Consider the following 18,303-nt stretch of genomic DNA (forward strand, 5'->3'; position numbering starts at 1 on the left):
AAAACAAAAAAATCCCTCTGATACCTTATACAATTCTACTTTTCGAAAGTCTTCTCTTGAAGAAGCCTGATTGTTACCATTATAAAATACTATGAAGATGAGATCTAAAAAATCAAATGCTTATCATCTCTAATTATGGTAATTGGTATATTTTTAATAATGTGCAGGAAAACATCGCAAAACAGGAAGAGATGTTGCAATTAAAATCATTGACAAACTAAGATTTCCAACTAAACAAGAAAGCCAACTTCGTAATGAGGTTGCAATTTTACAGGTATTTTTTTATATATTACCATTTATTTACTGTATTAGCTTCACTTATAATGAGGTAAAATTCATATGATCCAATCTGGATGATACTTAATCTTCTTTGAATGATTTAGTGAAGTCCTGGATAAATATCATAAATGTGTTAAGAGTTGCTTATTTTGAGAAAGATTTGAAAACAACTGCTTTAAGCAATTCTTCTTACCAAAATATTATTGACTTGGTTAATCAGCATCCTTGTAAAGAGCCAGAAGAAAAGCACTGGGAAATGATTAAATGTTGTGGATGTTTATTATTGTGAGCTGGCCAGTCAATGTGCTTTTTATTGATGAGTAGTAAGTGTATCTCTGTGTCATTCGATCCTGATAGATAATTGTCTGCATTTGAAAACATTGTGTTCTTTCTGACTCTCAGGCCATGATCAGGAAAAGTTTCAAAACTCCCAGGCGCAGAGCTAGCTTTTTGTTTAAGTGGTGTGATTTTTGAAAGTATTACCCTGCTGTCCTCCTAATCCATGAAACAGATTGAGCTGTTACAGCACTGGTCTTCTGCATGTTGCATGCCCTAGAACATGGTTTCCTAAACTGGGAGGCTTGTCCCCTGGGGTAGGGGTGAAGAAATTCCAGGGGGGTGCAAGGCAACCCAGACTCCCCCCCTCTCTCCCCCATCATTCTCCCCACTCAAGGAAAAAGCTGGCCTTGAAAATATGTCTCAAATGTACTTGTCCAATTGTATTTTTAACAAAATGGTGCAATAGATACTGACCTTAAAGATATTTTACTTGTAACCTTTATCATATTTACAATTTTGGGAAGAAATCTGTATAATTTTGGAGCCTCATGTACACTGAGGAAAATGCAATGTTTGCTGAACTGGTTTTAAATTCACCCAGGCTGATGTTACTACAAATGCTGCCTCCCCAAGAAACAGTCTGTATGTCTTTTATTCCTGACCCACGCTTAGCAGCTAATCTGTTTTTAATCCTTGCGAGCCTGGACCATTGGTCAAGGTGTATGGAGCCTGAAGCCTGAACAGATATGTGGAAATAGAGCCCACTAGAATATTGAGGGCACACTTATTTGATTCAACTGCTATATTTATCTTTAATAGAACCTTCATCACCCTGGGGTAGTGAATCTAGAGTGTATGTTTGAGACACCAGAAAGGGTGTTCGTTGTTATGGAAAAGCTCCATGGAGACATGCTGGAGATGATCTTGTCAAGTGAAAAAGGCAGATTGCCAGAGCGAATAACGAAGTTTTTAATTACTCAGGTAAGAACCTAATTAAAGAGCCAGAAAGATACTTAATGTCAAGTGTGATCATTACTTGCTGTGTTTTACTTTCTCATAATTTACAACACTTTCTTTTAAATGTGGTATTATATCATTAAGGCCTGTGTTGATATCCTCATATACCCAGCTGCCAATATTCCCTGCAGGGCCCAATCCAGTAGGCATGCTCAGAGCATGCCTAACCTCTACACAAGAGGAGGAGATTTAAACAGGGGTTCCTTGTCTTTCATGTGAGTGCCTAACCACTGGACTACGGTTTATTCTGTTGCAGGGCTCCCTGCCTCTCTTGTTGAATCTGTTCTGCCATAATTAAATATTCATTGGGCTCCAGACGGAAGGACTCTATACTCCCGTGATTAAGGCACTCGCTGTTCAAATCCCTTCTACTCAGAAGACCTTGGGGGGGACTGAAGTAGTGTCTTCAACATACCATTTGTGCACCTTAACCACTGAGCAGCCTTATCATTGCAATGCCTGCACGCTTTGCAAATCTAGACCTCCCTTCCTATTTTCTTTCCACAAACTATAATTGAAAAAAATAATATTGCTGTGAAAATTTTGAATGTGTATTTTTGAAAATCATAAAATGTAGAACATGTAGGGAACTTTACAAGCCAACTCACAAAACATTTTTGGCCTCCCAAAATTTTAGAGGGAAAAAATAGGAGTCTAGAAGTAGAGAAAAGGGATTTTGTGGAGCAGTACAAATTAGGTGTTCATTTAGAATATAAACTGTTGGCAACAGGAAGTAATTTTATTTCAAGTTGTAAAGCATTTAGGTGACTTTCAGGCACTAGTTAAGTAACTGTAATAAGGGAATTTTATAGGCACTCTATTTTTGAAAGACTGGTAAAATATATGTTTTTTTTTGACTGTGCATTTTTCACAAGAAGTCCCGAAGTGCAATCTATAATCCTCTGTTTTTTTGTTGTTTATATTACTGCCAGGAATAATACAGAAAGTAAATATTAATAGAAAATTAAATTCTAAATTGAAAGTAAATAAAGATGTGTTTCTTCATAGATCCTTGTTGCCTTGAGGCATCTTCACTTTAAAAATATTGTTCATTGTGATCTCAAGCCAGAGAATGTACTGCTAGCATCAGCTGATCCTTTCCCACAGGCAAGTAAAACACTCTTTATATAAATGTTGATGTGCGTTAAGAAGCCCCCAGATAATATAGTATTAGCTATGGTTATATGTATGAGCCAGGATTTTCAGAAATGACTAGTGATTTTGTGTGCATCTGCTTATGGGTACCCAACCAAAGATGTCCAATATCACAAGTTACTTTTAAAAATCTTGGCATCCTCATTTTTTTTTAAATTTGCAATAATATATTATCTGATTTTCAAAAAATCAGCCAGGTGAGAGAGAAAGAGTAGTGTGTGGGTGTGAGTGTGTGTGTGTGCATGTGCAGAGAAACATGCAACAATTGGACTTCTGATTTGTACACAATTAGAATGCATGCAGATCAGGTGTTTTACACATACAAATGAAGAGTTTTGGCCATGCTAACTGGCTTTTTGCACACACAGCCACAACAATTACACACCTGTCTCCTTGCAAATTAGGTCCTGTATCAATTTCAGGAATGTTTTTATACACACACACACATCTCTGAGTTTGGTCATTGTATTTCAAGCTAAACAGCTTGCAAGGGTCAAATCAGTCTTAGTCTGCATCTGTACTATGATATAAAATCAATTTTAAGTCAGTTAGCCCAATTTTTCCAAGTGCCCATCCTCACTGTAAATTCCATGAGCTTGATTTATGGACCACTAAAATCGACATGATATCAAAATTCTAAAATTGAAGTAACGCAACATGTGTAGCGTTCAATTTGAATTTAGATTCCTGAATGAAGGGAAGTGAGGATGTGGCATGTCTTTAAATCTAATTCATTAGCCTCCACAGATGTCCCATATGTGCCCCACAGTTCTCCACTCTGGCCTCTTACATCTCCACTGCTCTCAGTTGAATAGGAGTTAGGCAACAGGACCATTACAATTCAGCACCTGCAAACCCGTGGCTGGAGGGTCATGAGAAGCTGAAAAATCTGTCTTTTTATTTGCTAGGAACACAGCTGTGGGGTCTGTGGTTCTGTGTATACCTCTGCTAGCTGCCTTTTTTTCTGCTCTGCGTGGTGCCAGCCGGTGGCCCCCCATACCACGTATCAGCTAGGCTGTGGGTGGGAGTCGTGCTTGTCTGGTAGTATAAGAAACTTCTTTTCAGTCATTTACGTGTTGTCCTGACCCCCACATCCCCTCCCTTCCCTCCCCCCGGAGGTGCCACACAGTCTGGAAGATTCTGCACCCAGCCACACCATGTGGCTTGACCCCAAACCAATAAAAGGACATGCTGTGAAGATGCCAGGCAGATTGCACTCGGTGAAGGTCATGATTTTCAGGGGCTGGCTGTAGCCAGGGGTCTTTTAGCTGCTCGGGGGAAGTCTCCCTCAGTGGTCATAATTCTGGGGGCCTGGCTGTAGCCAGGGTTCTTCTAGCCCCCTGGGGGATGTCTCCCTCGGTGGTCATGATTTTCAGGGGCTGGCTGTAGCTGAGCGTCTTGTAGCTGCCCTGAGCCATACATGAAGCCATCAGTGAAAGCAGTGTATTAGCTATACAGTTACCACAGGGGTTGAAGTAAGGCTTGCAGGAGGAAATATTGTTGTCCTAAGCATCTTCTTTTCCAGGTGTAAACCTGGCTGTAGTCTGGGGTCTTTTAGCCTGATGAATCATTTGAGTTTCAGTGTAGCAACAGTGTCTACTTAAGTATAAGGGTCTTCTTTCCCCGGTGGCCTAAATCCAGATTGAAGTTCCTGAAAGGGCCTCTGTGGGCAGTCACGATTGTTGTGGCTGTCGACAGAGTACTTGTCTTTTAGATGCCTTGGGCTATTACTGATGATTCATTCAAGTTTCAGTGTAACAACCGTGTCTATTTACGAGTCCTCTTTCCCAGGAGGCGTAAATCACAAAACAAAGCCTAGGCACACTGTTTCAGTGTAGCACCCATGTCTACTTGGCAGGGGAAAGAGGGGAATGAAATATGGGAAGATGGCATCATATGCCCACATCTGCTTGTGGGGCCAGAATGCAATGGGGGCTTACAGAACTGTAGGATAGGTTCCTACAATACACTGCAGCAGCACTCGATTTAAGGTCAATTTCAGCTACTTGTGTGTGGCAGCAGTAAGTCAATTTTGTGGGGAGCATGTGGGAAGGTGAAGATGCTCAAAATCAAATAGATAAACCCAGCATTAAGAAGTTGATTTTGATAAAATCAATTTTATCTCATAGTGTAGATGCAGCCTTAGTTAACATTGGTTGGCCGGAAACAAAGTAAATGGCTGTAGATGTCCTCAGTTGCTGATACTGAGCAGATAATAGAGATAATTCTTTTGAAGTATGCTTACAGGCATGTGGAATTGTGAATCTGACTGGGCCCATGGGTGATGATCCAAATCCTGGGGACTCTGAGCTGGGAACCCTTAAATAAGGAGCTTGAAAGGGTTAAAAGCTGAGCCTCTGGGAAGATAGGGAGAGGTGAGCCTGCAGAGAAGCAGGCTTTAGCTTGGTCCTCAAGAAGGTGGAAAGGAACCAGGACTCCATCAGACCTAACTAACTAGCTGCTCGAAGGAAACGCTGGAAAGTGCATTTATGTATTTAGGCTTTTGCTGTTTTAATCCTTTTCTCTCTACTTGTTGTGTTCCTGAGGATAAATAAAAATGTGGTTTTGAACAAGCTATCTGGTGTCACTATGTGTACCTACTAGTCAAAGCTCTTTGGACCTGCCGAAGAAAACACAAATGGGAAAATGGTGATTGAATTGTGTGATTTCCCTCTGAGAGAAGTGCAAGCATAGGCCTGTTCTTTTACTTAAAAGGGGTGCCCATGGAGAAATCAAGAGAGAGACCATAGGTACACCTCACCCTGAGTCATCCCAGCAACAAATTATAAAAGAATCTGAAGCAGGTAGAGATTAAAACAAAATTAAAATGCAATTCCTATTGATTTTAGTATAACTCTTTCTTCTAACAGGTGAAGCTTTGTGACTTTGGCTTTGCCCGAATCATTGGAGAGAAGTCATTCAGGCGTTCAGTTGTGGGCACACCAGCCTATCTTGCTCCAGAAGTACTGAGAAACAAAGGCTATAATAGGTCTTTGGATATGTGGTCTGTGGGTGTCATCATTTACGTGAGCCTTAGTGGTACATTTCCATTCAATGAAGATGAAGACATTCATGACCAAATCCAGAATGCCGCCTTTATGTATCCACCAAATCCCTGGAAAGAAATCTCCCCTGAAGGTAACCTCTGATGTTGATTCTAGTATGTGCATCCCTGAAGAGTCTAACTATATTGCCTTATATTGAACAAAATAAATCACAAAAATAGAATGCTGACTTAATTACATGTAATAATATATACCAGGGAGAGCTAAAGGAATAGAATTTAAAACATCCTGGGGAATATTACTCTGTTAGAACTCTAACTGTTCCTTTAACTGTTAAAACAGAAACTTGGCATCAGGACTTCTGAGGGGTTTTTGGCTGTCTCTGATTCATTATGTGACTGTGGATGAATTAATTGACTTCTCTGTGCCACCTCTGACATCTTTTAAAAAGATAAATAATACCTGCCTCAGAGGAACATATTTTGGCCTAATTAATTGTTTATAGAATGATTTCAAATCATTGGATAAAACATGTGAGGTAAATGCACGCGTCATGTCTGTTATTGTATTAAGTGACAGAATAAGTTTTGATAAGATCAACAGGAAAAAAAAGACTTGAAATGTAGTAACTCTAAAAAACTACAGATGGAAAAACCACAAAAAACCTCCACAACTTTTGATATTATGCATTCTGATTGAATCTGAGTGTTGTGCACAGTCTTCTGTGTGGCCGTAGTGAGGTAAGCCAGACAGCAATCAACACAGAAGAGGCAGCTGGAAATTGTCTCCCACAAATCCTTATTATAGCAGGCAGAAGATCAATCTCTACATTCACAGGTGAAGATTCTGTAGGAACAGCTATGGAAAACCTACCCACTGTGGTGGTTTGTCTCTCCAGGGTCACAGCGCTAGTTAGAAGAGTTACTAGGTATAATTCTGCAGAATGGAGAGTCTGAGCTTATCATATATAAGAGTGGGGAAATGCCATAAAATTTAGCAATTAATTCTAAAGATAGTTGAATTTTAAAATTACTTACACATTGTGGTTGTTTTATATATTTGCAGTTAGTTTGTATTGGAGAGGAGCTGAACCCAAAATCCTCAGTCACAACAATCTGAATTTTCATGCAGACAATTGACATCTGAATGCAATTCAGAATTATGCAATCTTGACTTGATCTCTAAAATGGTCTAAACAAAGTTCTCAAATCTAAATGCTAGCCATTGATTTAAAACCAGTTGCATGCTATCAGTTTTGGGGCCAATTCTTATCTAAAATTACATTCTGGATACTTACATTGATAGTTGAAACACAGCATAGATATTCCTGCTTGGACTGGATCTGTGTCTCTGAAGCCTGGCAGGGGAGGTAGGAAACCTTGTGCTTAGTTTTAGCAGTGCAGTGTAGGCATGAGTATGTAGACCTGAGCCTTGAGCCACACTACTACAGTCTTTTTTTGTTTTTTTATGGTAGGAAACTCAGATGTCTATCCCCGTCTCCAAGATAACATTTTACCGAGCATGTCTTCATTGTCTCTTCAAAGCTTGTTCAGCTGCACTGGTGTATATATATCATGTCAAACTTCAGTGCATACTCCACTAGTCTATATGGTTTTCCTATAAGTCATTCACTTACGCTAGAGCAGGAATGCCTACACACCCAGCCTGCAGCCACACAACCATGGAAGATCAACCTGCTCAGGGTCGATCTTCTGTGGTTTTGTTTCATGCACGTCCGAAATGTTACTTTGTGGGGTCAACATAGACCCTGGAACTCCTTGCAAGCGGTGAGGATTAAGGAAAGTCAACAGGAGAAACGTTCCCGTCAACTTTCTTCCTTGTAGACGGCCATAGCAATTGACTACTGATAAGTTGATTTTAGCTACACAGTTAGTATAGCTAAAAATTGCCTAACAGCTGTTGACTGCTATGTTTAGTACAGACATAGCCCTACTGTAGTACTTCTTACCCTGCAAATCAGAGCTCTGAGGCTTGCTGTTGCAGGGTTTGTGAGGGGGTTGTTTGTTTTTTATTTGTTTGGGGTTTTTTTTCTGGTTTTTGTTTTTTCTTTTTGTTTTGTTCTGTAGACTTACCCTTAACTGATTTCGAGGAAGTTAGTTCTTGTAGCCTGTGGTCAGGTGAGAAGCCCTTTTAGGTCTTATGAATTTAGAGTCTAAGAGGTTCCAGATGGAACTAAAAGTAAGGAGATAATCGATGGCTTCCGGGTCCAGAGGAGATAAATAGCTAGAAGATAAGTCTGTAGAAAAACTTAGCAAATTCCCTAGAGAAACCGGAATAAAGCCTTCAGTCTGGCAACTGAAGGCCAGAGCAATTCAGTGGAATTCAGGGATTAAGTGAGGCTGGCTTGACAGTAACTGACGACAGAGGACATAAACAAAAAGGTTGTCGGTAGATCCAGTTAATGCCATTCAATATCTCATCATAATGTTTTTATGCAAGATTATCAAAGAAATTACATCACCACAGTACTCCTGGTCACTTCCATTATATGGCAGAATTTAAAGCCATTGAACAGCAGCCGGCTTCCAAAGTGGAAGTAATAATTTATGCTTTGCAAAAAATAAAATAAAATAGAAGTCACTACCTTTGTTTGTGGACACGGGAAATAATTGGAGTTCACCCACAACAAATTATAAGAGTAGTTATGCCCAAACACTAATACATATATACATAACTTTTTGAGAGAGACTTCTCATGAAGACAGGTTATTATTACAAAACACAAAATCGGAGGGTGAAAATGCAATTGTTCGGCTCTAAAGAACATTCTTACAATTGTTTCCCAAGTTTCTGGAAAGAATTGCTTAGCTACAAGATCTTAGAATGTAACAGTTTTTTTCATGTCATCCACCAGCTTCTTCCTTACCCCAACCACATACCACTACATTTAGTGAACGATTTCGTATTTCCAGAGATATAACCTGGATTACCATTCCATCAGGTTTATAAAGCTATCAGACATGTAGATTGGGTCAGGGGAGTTGTCATTATTGTAGGGCATGCACCTCTTAGGAAATTTTGTGTTGTGTACCTTTCCAAAAGGGAGCCTTAAATATAATATTGAAGGTTATTTATGTTTCCCAAAAACATAAATTTACATTTTACTGGCTGCAAAAAAGTGAGATTGGTAATGCAATGAGGTGTGGATTTAAATATCTCAAGCCTCATTTGCATATTCATGTGTGATCTGGCTTCAGGAAGAGCCATTTCTGCAAGCCAAAGCAACCGTGTGGATGAGGTTCCTTTAAAAGGAAACGCTGCTTTCACAAGTACCCTTCTTCCTGAAACAGAATAGGAAGAAGGGTGCTTTCAGAAGTGGGGTTTCCTTTCAAAGGAACCCCATTTACATGGCTGCTTTGGTGTCTGGAAATGGCTCTTCTCAAAGCCAGATCACATGATATTTAGATATATTATAGTTAGATATTTAGTCCGCACCTCATTTGCATTTCCAATCTCACTCATTTGCATGACCCATCGAAAAGGGAGGGGCTGTGTAGAAGCAGCTAGAGTGACTTATAGGTGAATATATAACTGTCATTGTTCATTGGTCAATATTGCTCTGCACATAATAAATGGAATAGTGTAACCCTTGGATTATATTTCAGAAAGCTATTGTGGTTACTGAACTAGTCACCCAGGGTCAGAAAGCAAGCCAAAGAAGCATATTGCAAAAATACTGACAGGCTTGTTTGTTCCAAGGAACAATGACTAGAATGGACACGTGATTTATTAAAAACTGCTGTTATTCGTGTTTAGATTGTCAAAGCATAATAAACAGTGTTTTAGAGCAGAACCAGAGGAAAACTAATTATGTAAAAAAGTCACACTTCCTGCTTTCAATATATTTACACTTCTTGCTGGGGTTTTCCCCCCTTATGATGATCTTTTGTGCTTGTATTGTGGTAGTGAATAGAGACTTCAGTCAAGGATCAACTCCTGCTGTGTTAAGCATGTGCAGAATCACTTAACCTATAAATTATTCCTGACCTGAATAGCTTAGAGTCTAAGGGCTGGTCTACACTAGAAGCATTAGGTCAGTGAAGCACTGTACCACTATAGCACATCTGGTGAAGACATGCTATGCCAAAGGGAAAGTGATCTCCTTAATTACTCCTCTTCAGCAAGAAGCTAAAGCTATCTTGGCTTTTGCACATTCCTGAGCCACATAAATCACACTGACTTATGTAGTGGTGCAGGTGAGCTCTACGTATACAGTAAAGCATTTACTACATATGGGGACCACAAATGAACAGCAGGAATGTACTAATTAGCATGATAAGCAGAGGTTACAGCACTCAAGCTGCCTAGTCATTGTTACATTTTTGTAGGCATGACAGCAGAAGAGAGAAAGTAGGAAGAGTAGAAATTTGAAGGTGGCAATGAAGTGGCTTTTTACCAAGAGCTTTTTCATGCTTTCTCCTGTGCTGCCCTCTCCCACCCCTCCTCACCTCCCCCCACCCTGTGCTCAGAAAGTACTCCTTGGAAATGGGCAATCAAGACTGGCAGAATTGGCAGAGTGAAGGCAGATATCTTCATAGCCCGTGAGAGATGAAGGGTGTGGTGGGTATATGCTATGCAGGTCCTTGTAAGTGTAGGGAAGTAATTGTGCATGATGTGGTGGTGAAAGTGGGAGACGGGAGGAATGCAAATACAGAGAGGGAGAGGGCAGTGAGAAGATGTCAAAATAATGAGCTACAATCTTTACAGAAGTGTTTGGAATGGATATAAATGGGGCAAGATGAACATAGGATTTGTCAAAGCCATAAAGGAGGAGGTTGCAATACCATGAGATGATGAGATTTGCCAGAAGAATTTTATCTGTGTAGATGCATAGGACTGTCCAGACGTTCTGCAGGAACACACAGCAAGATTTACATGTGACTTAGATCTGAGGGTCTAGAGGAGGGATGAGTTAAGCATTGTGTCTTTGTTATAATCTTGAAGTGACAAGGATGATGGTACTCACCATGGTGACTCAGAAGAGGAGCTTCTAATTGTTTGTTATTATGAAGTTGCACCTCACTTTTTTGGCTTGTGCACAGATTAATATTGTTCTTGGTGTTCTTGCTAGGTACATCCATTAGGTCTTAACTGCATAAGTAAAAAATACTTTTTAATATTCAGTATGCTGAAAATCTTTGTGTGATGTATAACTTTCCACTGGAAGTGATTAACACAGCTCTGACTGTCCTCAACATCATAATGAGCAATGTTTATGGACTTTAAAGCAGTGAAAGAGAAAATACAGCCATGCTGCCCAAAGCAGTCTCAGAGAATTTGATCATTTATATTATGCATACGTGAATCACAGCAATATGTAGTATCCATTGTCAGAGATGGTAACACAGTGTGCTAAATTGACTTACCTTGCAAAAACAGTGACAGGTTATATGCTTTTCGATTTATGGATGTAGTTCATTTTAATTTTTAAAACAGCTGTCCCAATTGTAAACCCAGATTTTTAAAAGAGTGGGAAATGCCAGAAGCAGATCTATTCTCTGTCTCTCATTGAACCAGATTCTAGACATCTTTTGAGATATATGAAGGTTGCACTTACTACTCTTCATGCTCTGTCCTTTATCTTAGCTAATGTAGTAATCAGTTGGCAAATAAATGAATCCTCTTTCTCAAAGTCCAGAGTGTCACAATTTTAAAAGATGTAATGCAATTGCGTGTAAACATTTGTTTACTTTAGAACTCTCATCTGTAACAATGACAATAGATTAGCCAGCTTTGTTTTCAGTTTCTCCCTTCTCAGTGCTGCAGGTTTTGAGTTGTGACCTGTACAAGGGAGAATATGTTTGACTACAGAAAGGAAGAATTTCATATAGATATTTGTATTAATGTTTTATTTTTGAAATTTTGAATAAAAGTAACAAATTCAGGTCTCAAACTTCAGCTTACATTCAAAGTTTTGCTCTCAGTTGGCTCACTACCATATTGGACCTCTCACAGTTCAGCGTTTTTCCTTAAAAGAAAACACCTTGAAAAGCTTTTGTTTAAGGCAAAAGCATGGCTTCTCTTGAATACAGTGTGCTTTTAAATGTACCAGACTCACACTAAGCATTTAATTAGGATGACCCTCTTGGATTCTGTTGTAGCATTACGTCCCAGAATTACTATTGTACTGGCTTTGCAATGTTGAGTATATACTGTTCCTATTTCTCTTCCCCATTTTCTTTTGAATAAAATGAAAAATCTTATTGTCTGAGCTGCAGAACTTTTAGCTTTTTAAAATATAATTTAGATGCCTCAATCCATTTGCTATGTTATCACTTTATAACAAGAGGTGTACGTGCCATAATGCCATCTATGTTTTACATCACTCTTGGAAAGAAGTAATAAAACGATGGTGAATAAGGCATTCTCTCATTTGATGACGTGCATTTCCAATAATGAATAATAACTTAGTTCTTTACAAAGTAAGACTACACTGGGTTAGATACATTTATTTTATGGAGGCCTTGTTAGTGGCTCCATGGTTAAGGTTGAGATGTGATTTTCAACTGAAACATTGCCTGATAGCCAAGCAGGTCAGAGAAGTAAATACACGTTCCTTTGCAAAGGGCAGGAGTCAGCAACCTGTGGCTCCAGAGCCAGATGTGGCTCTTTAAGGAGCCACTTGCCATTCTGAGCGCTGCTGCTGCTGACTCCTCTTACAGATGCAGAGGTTGATGCCTCTTTCTTAAACAAAATAACTAAATTCAGTTGCCTGCCAAATTTAAGGGAGGTTGGTTTTTTGTGTTAATTTTTTTTTGTTTAAATGGCAGCAGCCTCTAGAGCCACTGAGCAGTCAGTTGCGACAGGGAGCCCCAGAGAAGAAAGCCGTGCCAGGGCAGGGAGCCCTGGAAGAGAGAGAGAGCTGGCAGGGCAGGGAGCCACCCATTGGCACATGTGGGAATTACTAAGCCTGCAGAAGAGTTGGGCAAAGGGGCAGCTGAACCTGCCCCTGCTGGAGCCACCCATCTCCACTGAGGAGGAGGAGGCAGTGGGGAGCAGCAGGGTGGGGGAGGTGGTGGCCATGGAGGAGCTGTGTGCACTGAAGCAAGTTAATCCTGGGGATGGGGTGTAGGTTGGAGCTGATGCAGATTAATCATGCGGATGGGGGGATGGTTTTGAGCTGAGAGGGGTTAAACCTGAGGATGGGGGAGCAGTTTGGGGCTGAGAGCGGTTAAACCTGGGGATTGGGGGGGGGAGTTTTGGGCTCAGGCAGATTAAGCCTGGAAATGGCTGTGTAAGTTTACTTTCTAAATGGTACAAATCATTGTGTGTGCTATTCTCTTAAAATAGGGCTGACAAAAAGTATGGTTTGGCATTATTTATTAAGGACTGTCTTGTCTTCATATGCATTGTGGTTCTTGAAGTATTGGTTTTGTAACTGAATTAGAACAAATGGCTCTTCTCGCTATTTTGGTTGCAGACCCCTGTCCTAGAGCAAACCTAACTCTCTTTTATTATGGCTGGAAAATGCATTTTATCATCATTCCAGACTAGACCCAACATTCTTAATCCACACTGTGTACCTATATCACAAGAATATTAATGGTCAGTGAGTTATGAGTTTGCCAATAACATATATAACATGAGTTTAGATACAGGTTATAACTACGCTGAATTGGTCAGACCAGCTGAAACTCATTGCCTGAGACCTGTGAGCTCTTTCCTACTCAATTTTTGTATTTCAGCATGATATCTTCTGAAATTATTTTTTTTCAGCTATTGATCTCATAAATAATTTGCTGCAAGTGAAAATGAGAAAGCGCTACAGTGTGGACAAGACACTAAGCCACCCTTGGTTACAGGTAAAGCTGCAAAATTTTCTGCTTTTTTCCCCCTTTTCTTATTTAGATTCTAAACAGAAACAACATTTGTTAGTCTTTAATAAGAATAGACTCTGGCTAATTCTGTGAACCTGATACTTTTCTCAATTCCAAGCAGCCTTTTCTCTGCACAGAATATTATTTCTTTTTGAGAGTGTGATAGTATGAAGGCATCGTTACTTTTACAAAATATGCTAACATACAATAAACTGGTACACTATAAATATTATCATAAAAAATAAGCTTGTCAAACTAACTGACTAACATACGTTGTGATACAGAACCTGTTTTGTATTCTGTTTGTTTTTTTTAAATCTTGATCTTAAACTCATTATGGTTGATAGACTTCCATTTCATTCTGCTTTGGATCTGCTCCTGATTTGTTTATTTTCACAGCAAATTAACTGGCAACAGGTATCCCCTGCACCAGTCTGAATTAGCAAAATTCTAGTGTGTCTTCAAGAATGCATCATTATTTTCAGTGTAACAAAATTTTACAAGTAGCTGTTCCTAAACTTTGTGTCCAGCAGTACCTGTTTCTCACTTTAAATCCTAGGCTTTGCTATCCAATGACACTGTCTTCCAGTCAGTTACATATTGAGACCTTAGTTGGAAGCAGCTGAAACTTACAGCAGGGTAAAATAGAGAAGATTAAATGGATGCACATAGTTATCATTGGGTCTCCCATCAAAGAGAGTCACCATTCAGGGCCTGATTGTGCTAATTAGTGAAAGTCCTTTATCTTTCACTGAAGTCAACAGACACTTGGAGAGATGCCTGCCTAGCACACTTCAAGAGACATGGAAAATGCTCATCACCTCATAACAGCAAGCTGAAAGAGATAGGTGGAAAGGATCCAATTTTGTTCCTCAAAAGTACTGCCATGTATACTAAGAGCTGCTAGACTTTGAAGCCAAAGCCTACATACCAACAGAGTTATCAAATAGTCATGAGGCAGTGAGAATCCTGGAGCATAATACATACCGTCAAAAAGTTGGGGGCAGTTGCTTCTTTTATAGCTTGTATAACATGAGGATGAGTAGCTTCTTATATATCGCCCAAGACTGTGATATTTAATCACCTTCCATAGATGGAAAGTATAAACACAGGAATATTTTTGAGTCTCTTCTCCTATTACCAGGGACTAGGTATTTTATATACTGTTTTAGTTCCCCTTTGAATGACAAGCCACAGAAAATCATAACAATGAATGTGGAGGTGCTTGGTTTGTAGCAAGTCTTTACATATTGTGTAGTGACTAGAGGATTGGATTGAGCATTAACAAGGGAAAGACGAAGACAATGAGGATCAACCAGTTCAACAACACCACCATCACACTAGGAGGGGATGACCTGGAAGATGTGGAGCATTTCATCTACTTGGGGAGTACTGTGGGCAGAGACAGAGATACAGACAAGGATATCACTGCAAGGTTAGGGAAAGCAACAGCTGCATTCAAAACTCTTCATCCCATATGGAGTTGACAAATAAAGACAAAAGACGAAACTGAGGATTTTCAACACAAATGTGAAGAGTGTTCTTGTATGGGTGCAAGACTTGATGTACCGAAAAGGCTTCAAATCACAAGCTACAGACATTCGTAAACAAATGCCTGCAGTACATCTTTCACATCAAATGGCAAAACTTTCTCACAAATGAGGAGCTTTGGAACAGAGCAGGACAAGAACCACTTGATGTTCAAATCAAGAGAAGAAAGTGGGTATGGCTAGGTCACACTCTGAAAACCATCATTTACATAGAGAACAACAAGAAGTCCTGTGTCACCATATAGACTAACAGATATTTTGGAGCATAAGCTTTCATGGGCAAAGACCCTCTTCATCAGGTGCATCTGATGAAGTGGGTCTTTGCCCACAAAAGCTGATGCTCCAAAATATCTGTTAATCTATAAGGTGCCACAGGATTTCTTGTTGTTTCCAAAGCAACGGACTCAGACAGCTGCCTCCCTGATATCATTCAGCATAGTTTGTCAAGCTCTCACATGGAACCCATAAGGAAAACGCAAAAGAGGAAGAACTCGGACAATGTGCAGAAGATCTATTGAGACTGAAGAAGGACAACTGGGGTACTCCTGGAGTCAGCTAGAAGTTTTGTCTCGAGACAGAGAGAAGTAGGTAGAGGACCTATGATTCACTTGAAGTATAAGGGTTTAAACAAGTAAGTACAGGTTGAACCTCTCTAATCCAGCACGTCTGGGACCTGACTGGAGCCAAATGAGAGAATTTGCAAGACAATGGGAGGTCAATGTTGCTTAGCAGCATCACCAACACACTGCTTACTGGGGTCTTACAAGACATTTAGGGGTAAATGAGAGATAAATAATAGCACTGAATACTGAGAGCCAGGACTAGTGGCTATAAGCAAGCTTTATAGAACCACTGGAAACTTGGCCACACCGATGAAAAGTGGTCATCCAGCTATAACTAAAATCATGCTTGATTACAGATGTGTTGCCAGGTGAGAGAGTGTCTGACTAGAGATGTTTATCCTGTATTATTACTGAACCTGTCACATCGTTTAGTTGTGTGTAGGCTATGTACTTTTACTAACACCCCATTTTCCTTTAAATTTGCCATGAGTTACTTTCTTCTGCTCTCTCTCTTGTGAAAAGATATCTACACTGGTGATAGAGCCCTTCCACCCTGGTAAATCTCTTAAATATGAAGATTTCCATTATGAACCAGCTAAAAAATTGAGTTTAAGTAATGAACAGATTTTTCTCGTACCACCCTTTTGACGTAGGGTTCCCCATTTTAGAGATGGGAAACCGAGGCACAAGGTAGATTCAGCACTTTTCCCAAGTCACACAGGAATCTGTGGCTGAGCTGAGAATTGAACTAAGTGCTCTTGAGGCCCTGTCCAGTGCCCTATACCCTCTCTCTACCCAGAGAACTGATCATGCAAAAAAACTTCAAGGTTGCTTTGGAATCAAAGGCAGACATGTGTTTCTGAGTGCACTGGAGCTTGCTTTCAGTTTGAAAAATCAGAGCCTCATGTCCAAGCCCACTCTGATCTCATCACCAATTACTATTCATTGAGATTGAGAAACTGCCTTGTCTATCATACATCTGATGGGGTATGTTAGGATGTAAATTAGCCAGGGTTTGGAAAGAGCTTGGTGTAATCCCCCAGATGCTGCATACTTGGTGGGAAAGGGCATCAATTTGATTTCTGTGAGTGCTTTTCTTTTTCTTGCAGTCTTATTCAAATGCTATAAGAGCCCCTACTCCATGATACAATGCAGTATTCTGAGACATCCCTGTACTACTCAGATGGTACAGTGTATTATCACAGTCTCATTAAGTGAATTTACTACACAACCCTATGGAAAGAAATTCATAACCATCAATGCAGGGTAATTTCATATTACAGTAATTGCTCCAGTCAGAGGGAGCAACGAAAGAGGGAGGTGAAGCATTCAGGCAGCAAAACTAAATGCTCCTTCTCACACTGTTGGGAGAGGGATTAGTTGTTTCTACAAATACTCCAACTATTACTCCCCCTGCCCTTTTTGTTTGTTTGTTTGTTTGTTTTTTGTGCAGGACTATCAAACCTGGTTAGATTTAAGAGAGCTTGAATGTAAAATAGGAGAACGTTACATCACCCATGAAAGTGATGATTCACGATGGGAACAGTATGCAGAAGAGCATGGTTTGCAGTATCCAGAACATCTTATCAAGCCAAGTGTGAACCACAATGAAAATACTGAGCCTGAGGAAGCAGAGATGAAAGCCCTCAGTGAGCGTGTCAGCATCCTTTAAGTTCCATCCCCTATCATCTGTCAAAACACTGTGGAATTAATAAATACATACGGTCAGGTTTAACATTTGCCTTGCAGAACTGCTATTATTTGCTGTCAGATGGGAACAAAGCTGTTATACTGTTACCACTGTTGATGCATCTGAGTTGCCAAGACAAATCAACAGAAGCATTTTTATTTTGTGTGACCAACTGTGTTGTATTAACAAAAGTTCCCAGATACACTAAACTTGTTATTGTGAATAATTCATGTACTAAATGCATTAAAACCTGTCTCCGCTGTGCCTTTGCAAACTAGTGTTTCTTACTTGAGCCTCATATTGGTAAGAGAACTTTTCCATACCAGTCTCTGTTGTGTGTGCGCCATTAGTATTGTAAGCATAAGAAAACTCTTGAAGAGTAGATTATTACTGCTGTTCTGTGAACAACTTCTACCATTTGGATAAAGGGTTTATTTGCTATGGAAAAATATATTGAGATAAAGCGTGAAAATTACATTACATAATACTGTACAGTTTCCAGTCAGATGCACCGTCTGTGTATGTGTATTTATATTGACACAATCTCACACACACACACACACACAGAGTGCAGTCTGCTCTAAAGCCTAAATGCCTTAGTAATGTAAACTGCAGCATACAACAATTGTATTTCCACTTTTCTTAAACCATTCCACTCTAACATGTAAATTCAGAAGCTGAACATGTTGCCTTTGTGTATGTTTTCAATAAAAAGTCTTGCTGAAATAGATTGTTTGATGGTGACTCTTTTAACGTTATCCTGAATCCGTTAAGATTTAGGCCATGCCTACATTACCCGGGGGTTTGCTTTCATGCACCTGACAGGTCAATTCTGTGCATCCCTATCGGGTTGGCAGTTGACCCTTGTACACCTTGCAATAGTGAGGAGTAAGGGAGGTCGACAGGAGAAACTCTCCCATCAGTCTTC

The 18,303-nt window shown here is 39.8% G+C and overlaps 1 protein-coding gene across 2 annotated transcripts in view; it reads left to right on the top strand.

Moving 5' to 3' along the window:
* The window catches only part of PRKD1 (protein kinase D1), a 225,965-nt gene extending 207,870 nt beyond the window's left edge, over positions 1-18,095 (top strand). For both annotated transcript variants that reach the window (XM_074996914.1, XM_074996915.1), the window contains 6 exons: positions 168-274; positions 1,378-1,539; positions 2,584-2,682; positions 5,601-5,868; positions 13,472-13,557; positions 17,139-18,095. In XM_074996914.1, the coding sequence (XP_074853015.1) occupies positions 168-274; positions 1,378-1,539; positions 2,584-2,682; positions 5,601-5,868; positions 13,472-13,557; positions 17,139-17,357 (941 nt within the window). In that variant the 3' untranslated portion in view covers positions 17,358-18,095. The remainder of the gene's footprint in view (positions 1-167; positions 275-1,377; positions 1,540-2,583; positions 2,683-5,600; positions 5,869-13,471; positions 13,558-17,138) is intronic.
* The last annotated feature ends 208 nt before the right edge of the window (positions 18,096-18,303 follow it).

This window comes from Carettochelys insculpta, chromosome 6 (genome assembly GCF_033958435.1).
Source record: "Carettochelys insculpta isolate YL-2023 chromosome 6, ASM3395843v1, whole genome shotgun sequence".
Taxonomy (NCBI): Eukaryota; Metazoa; Chordata; order Testudines; family Carettochelyidae; genus Carettochelys; species Carettochelys insculpta.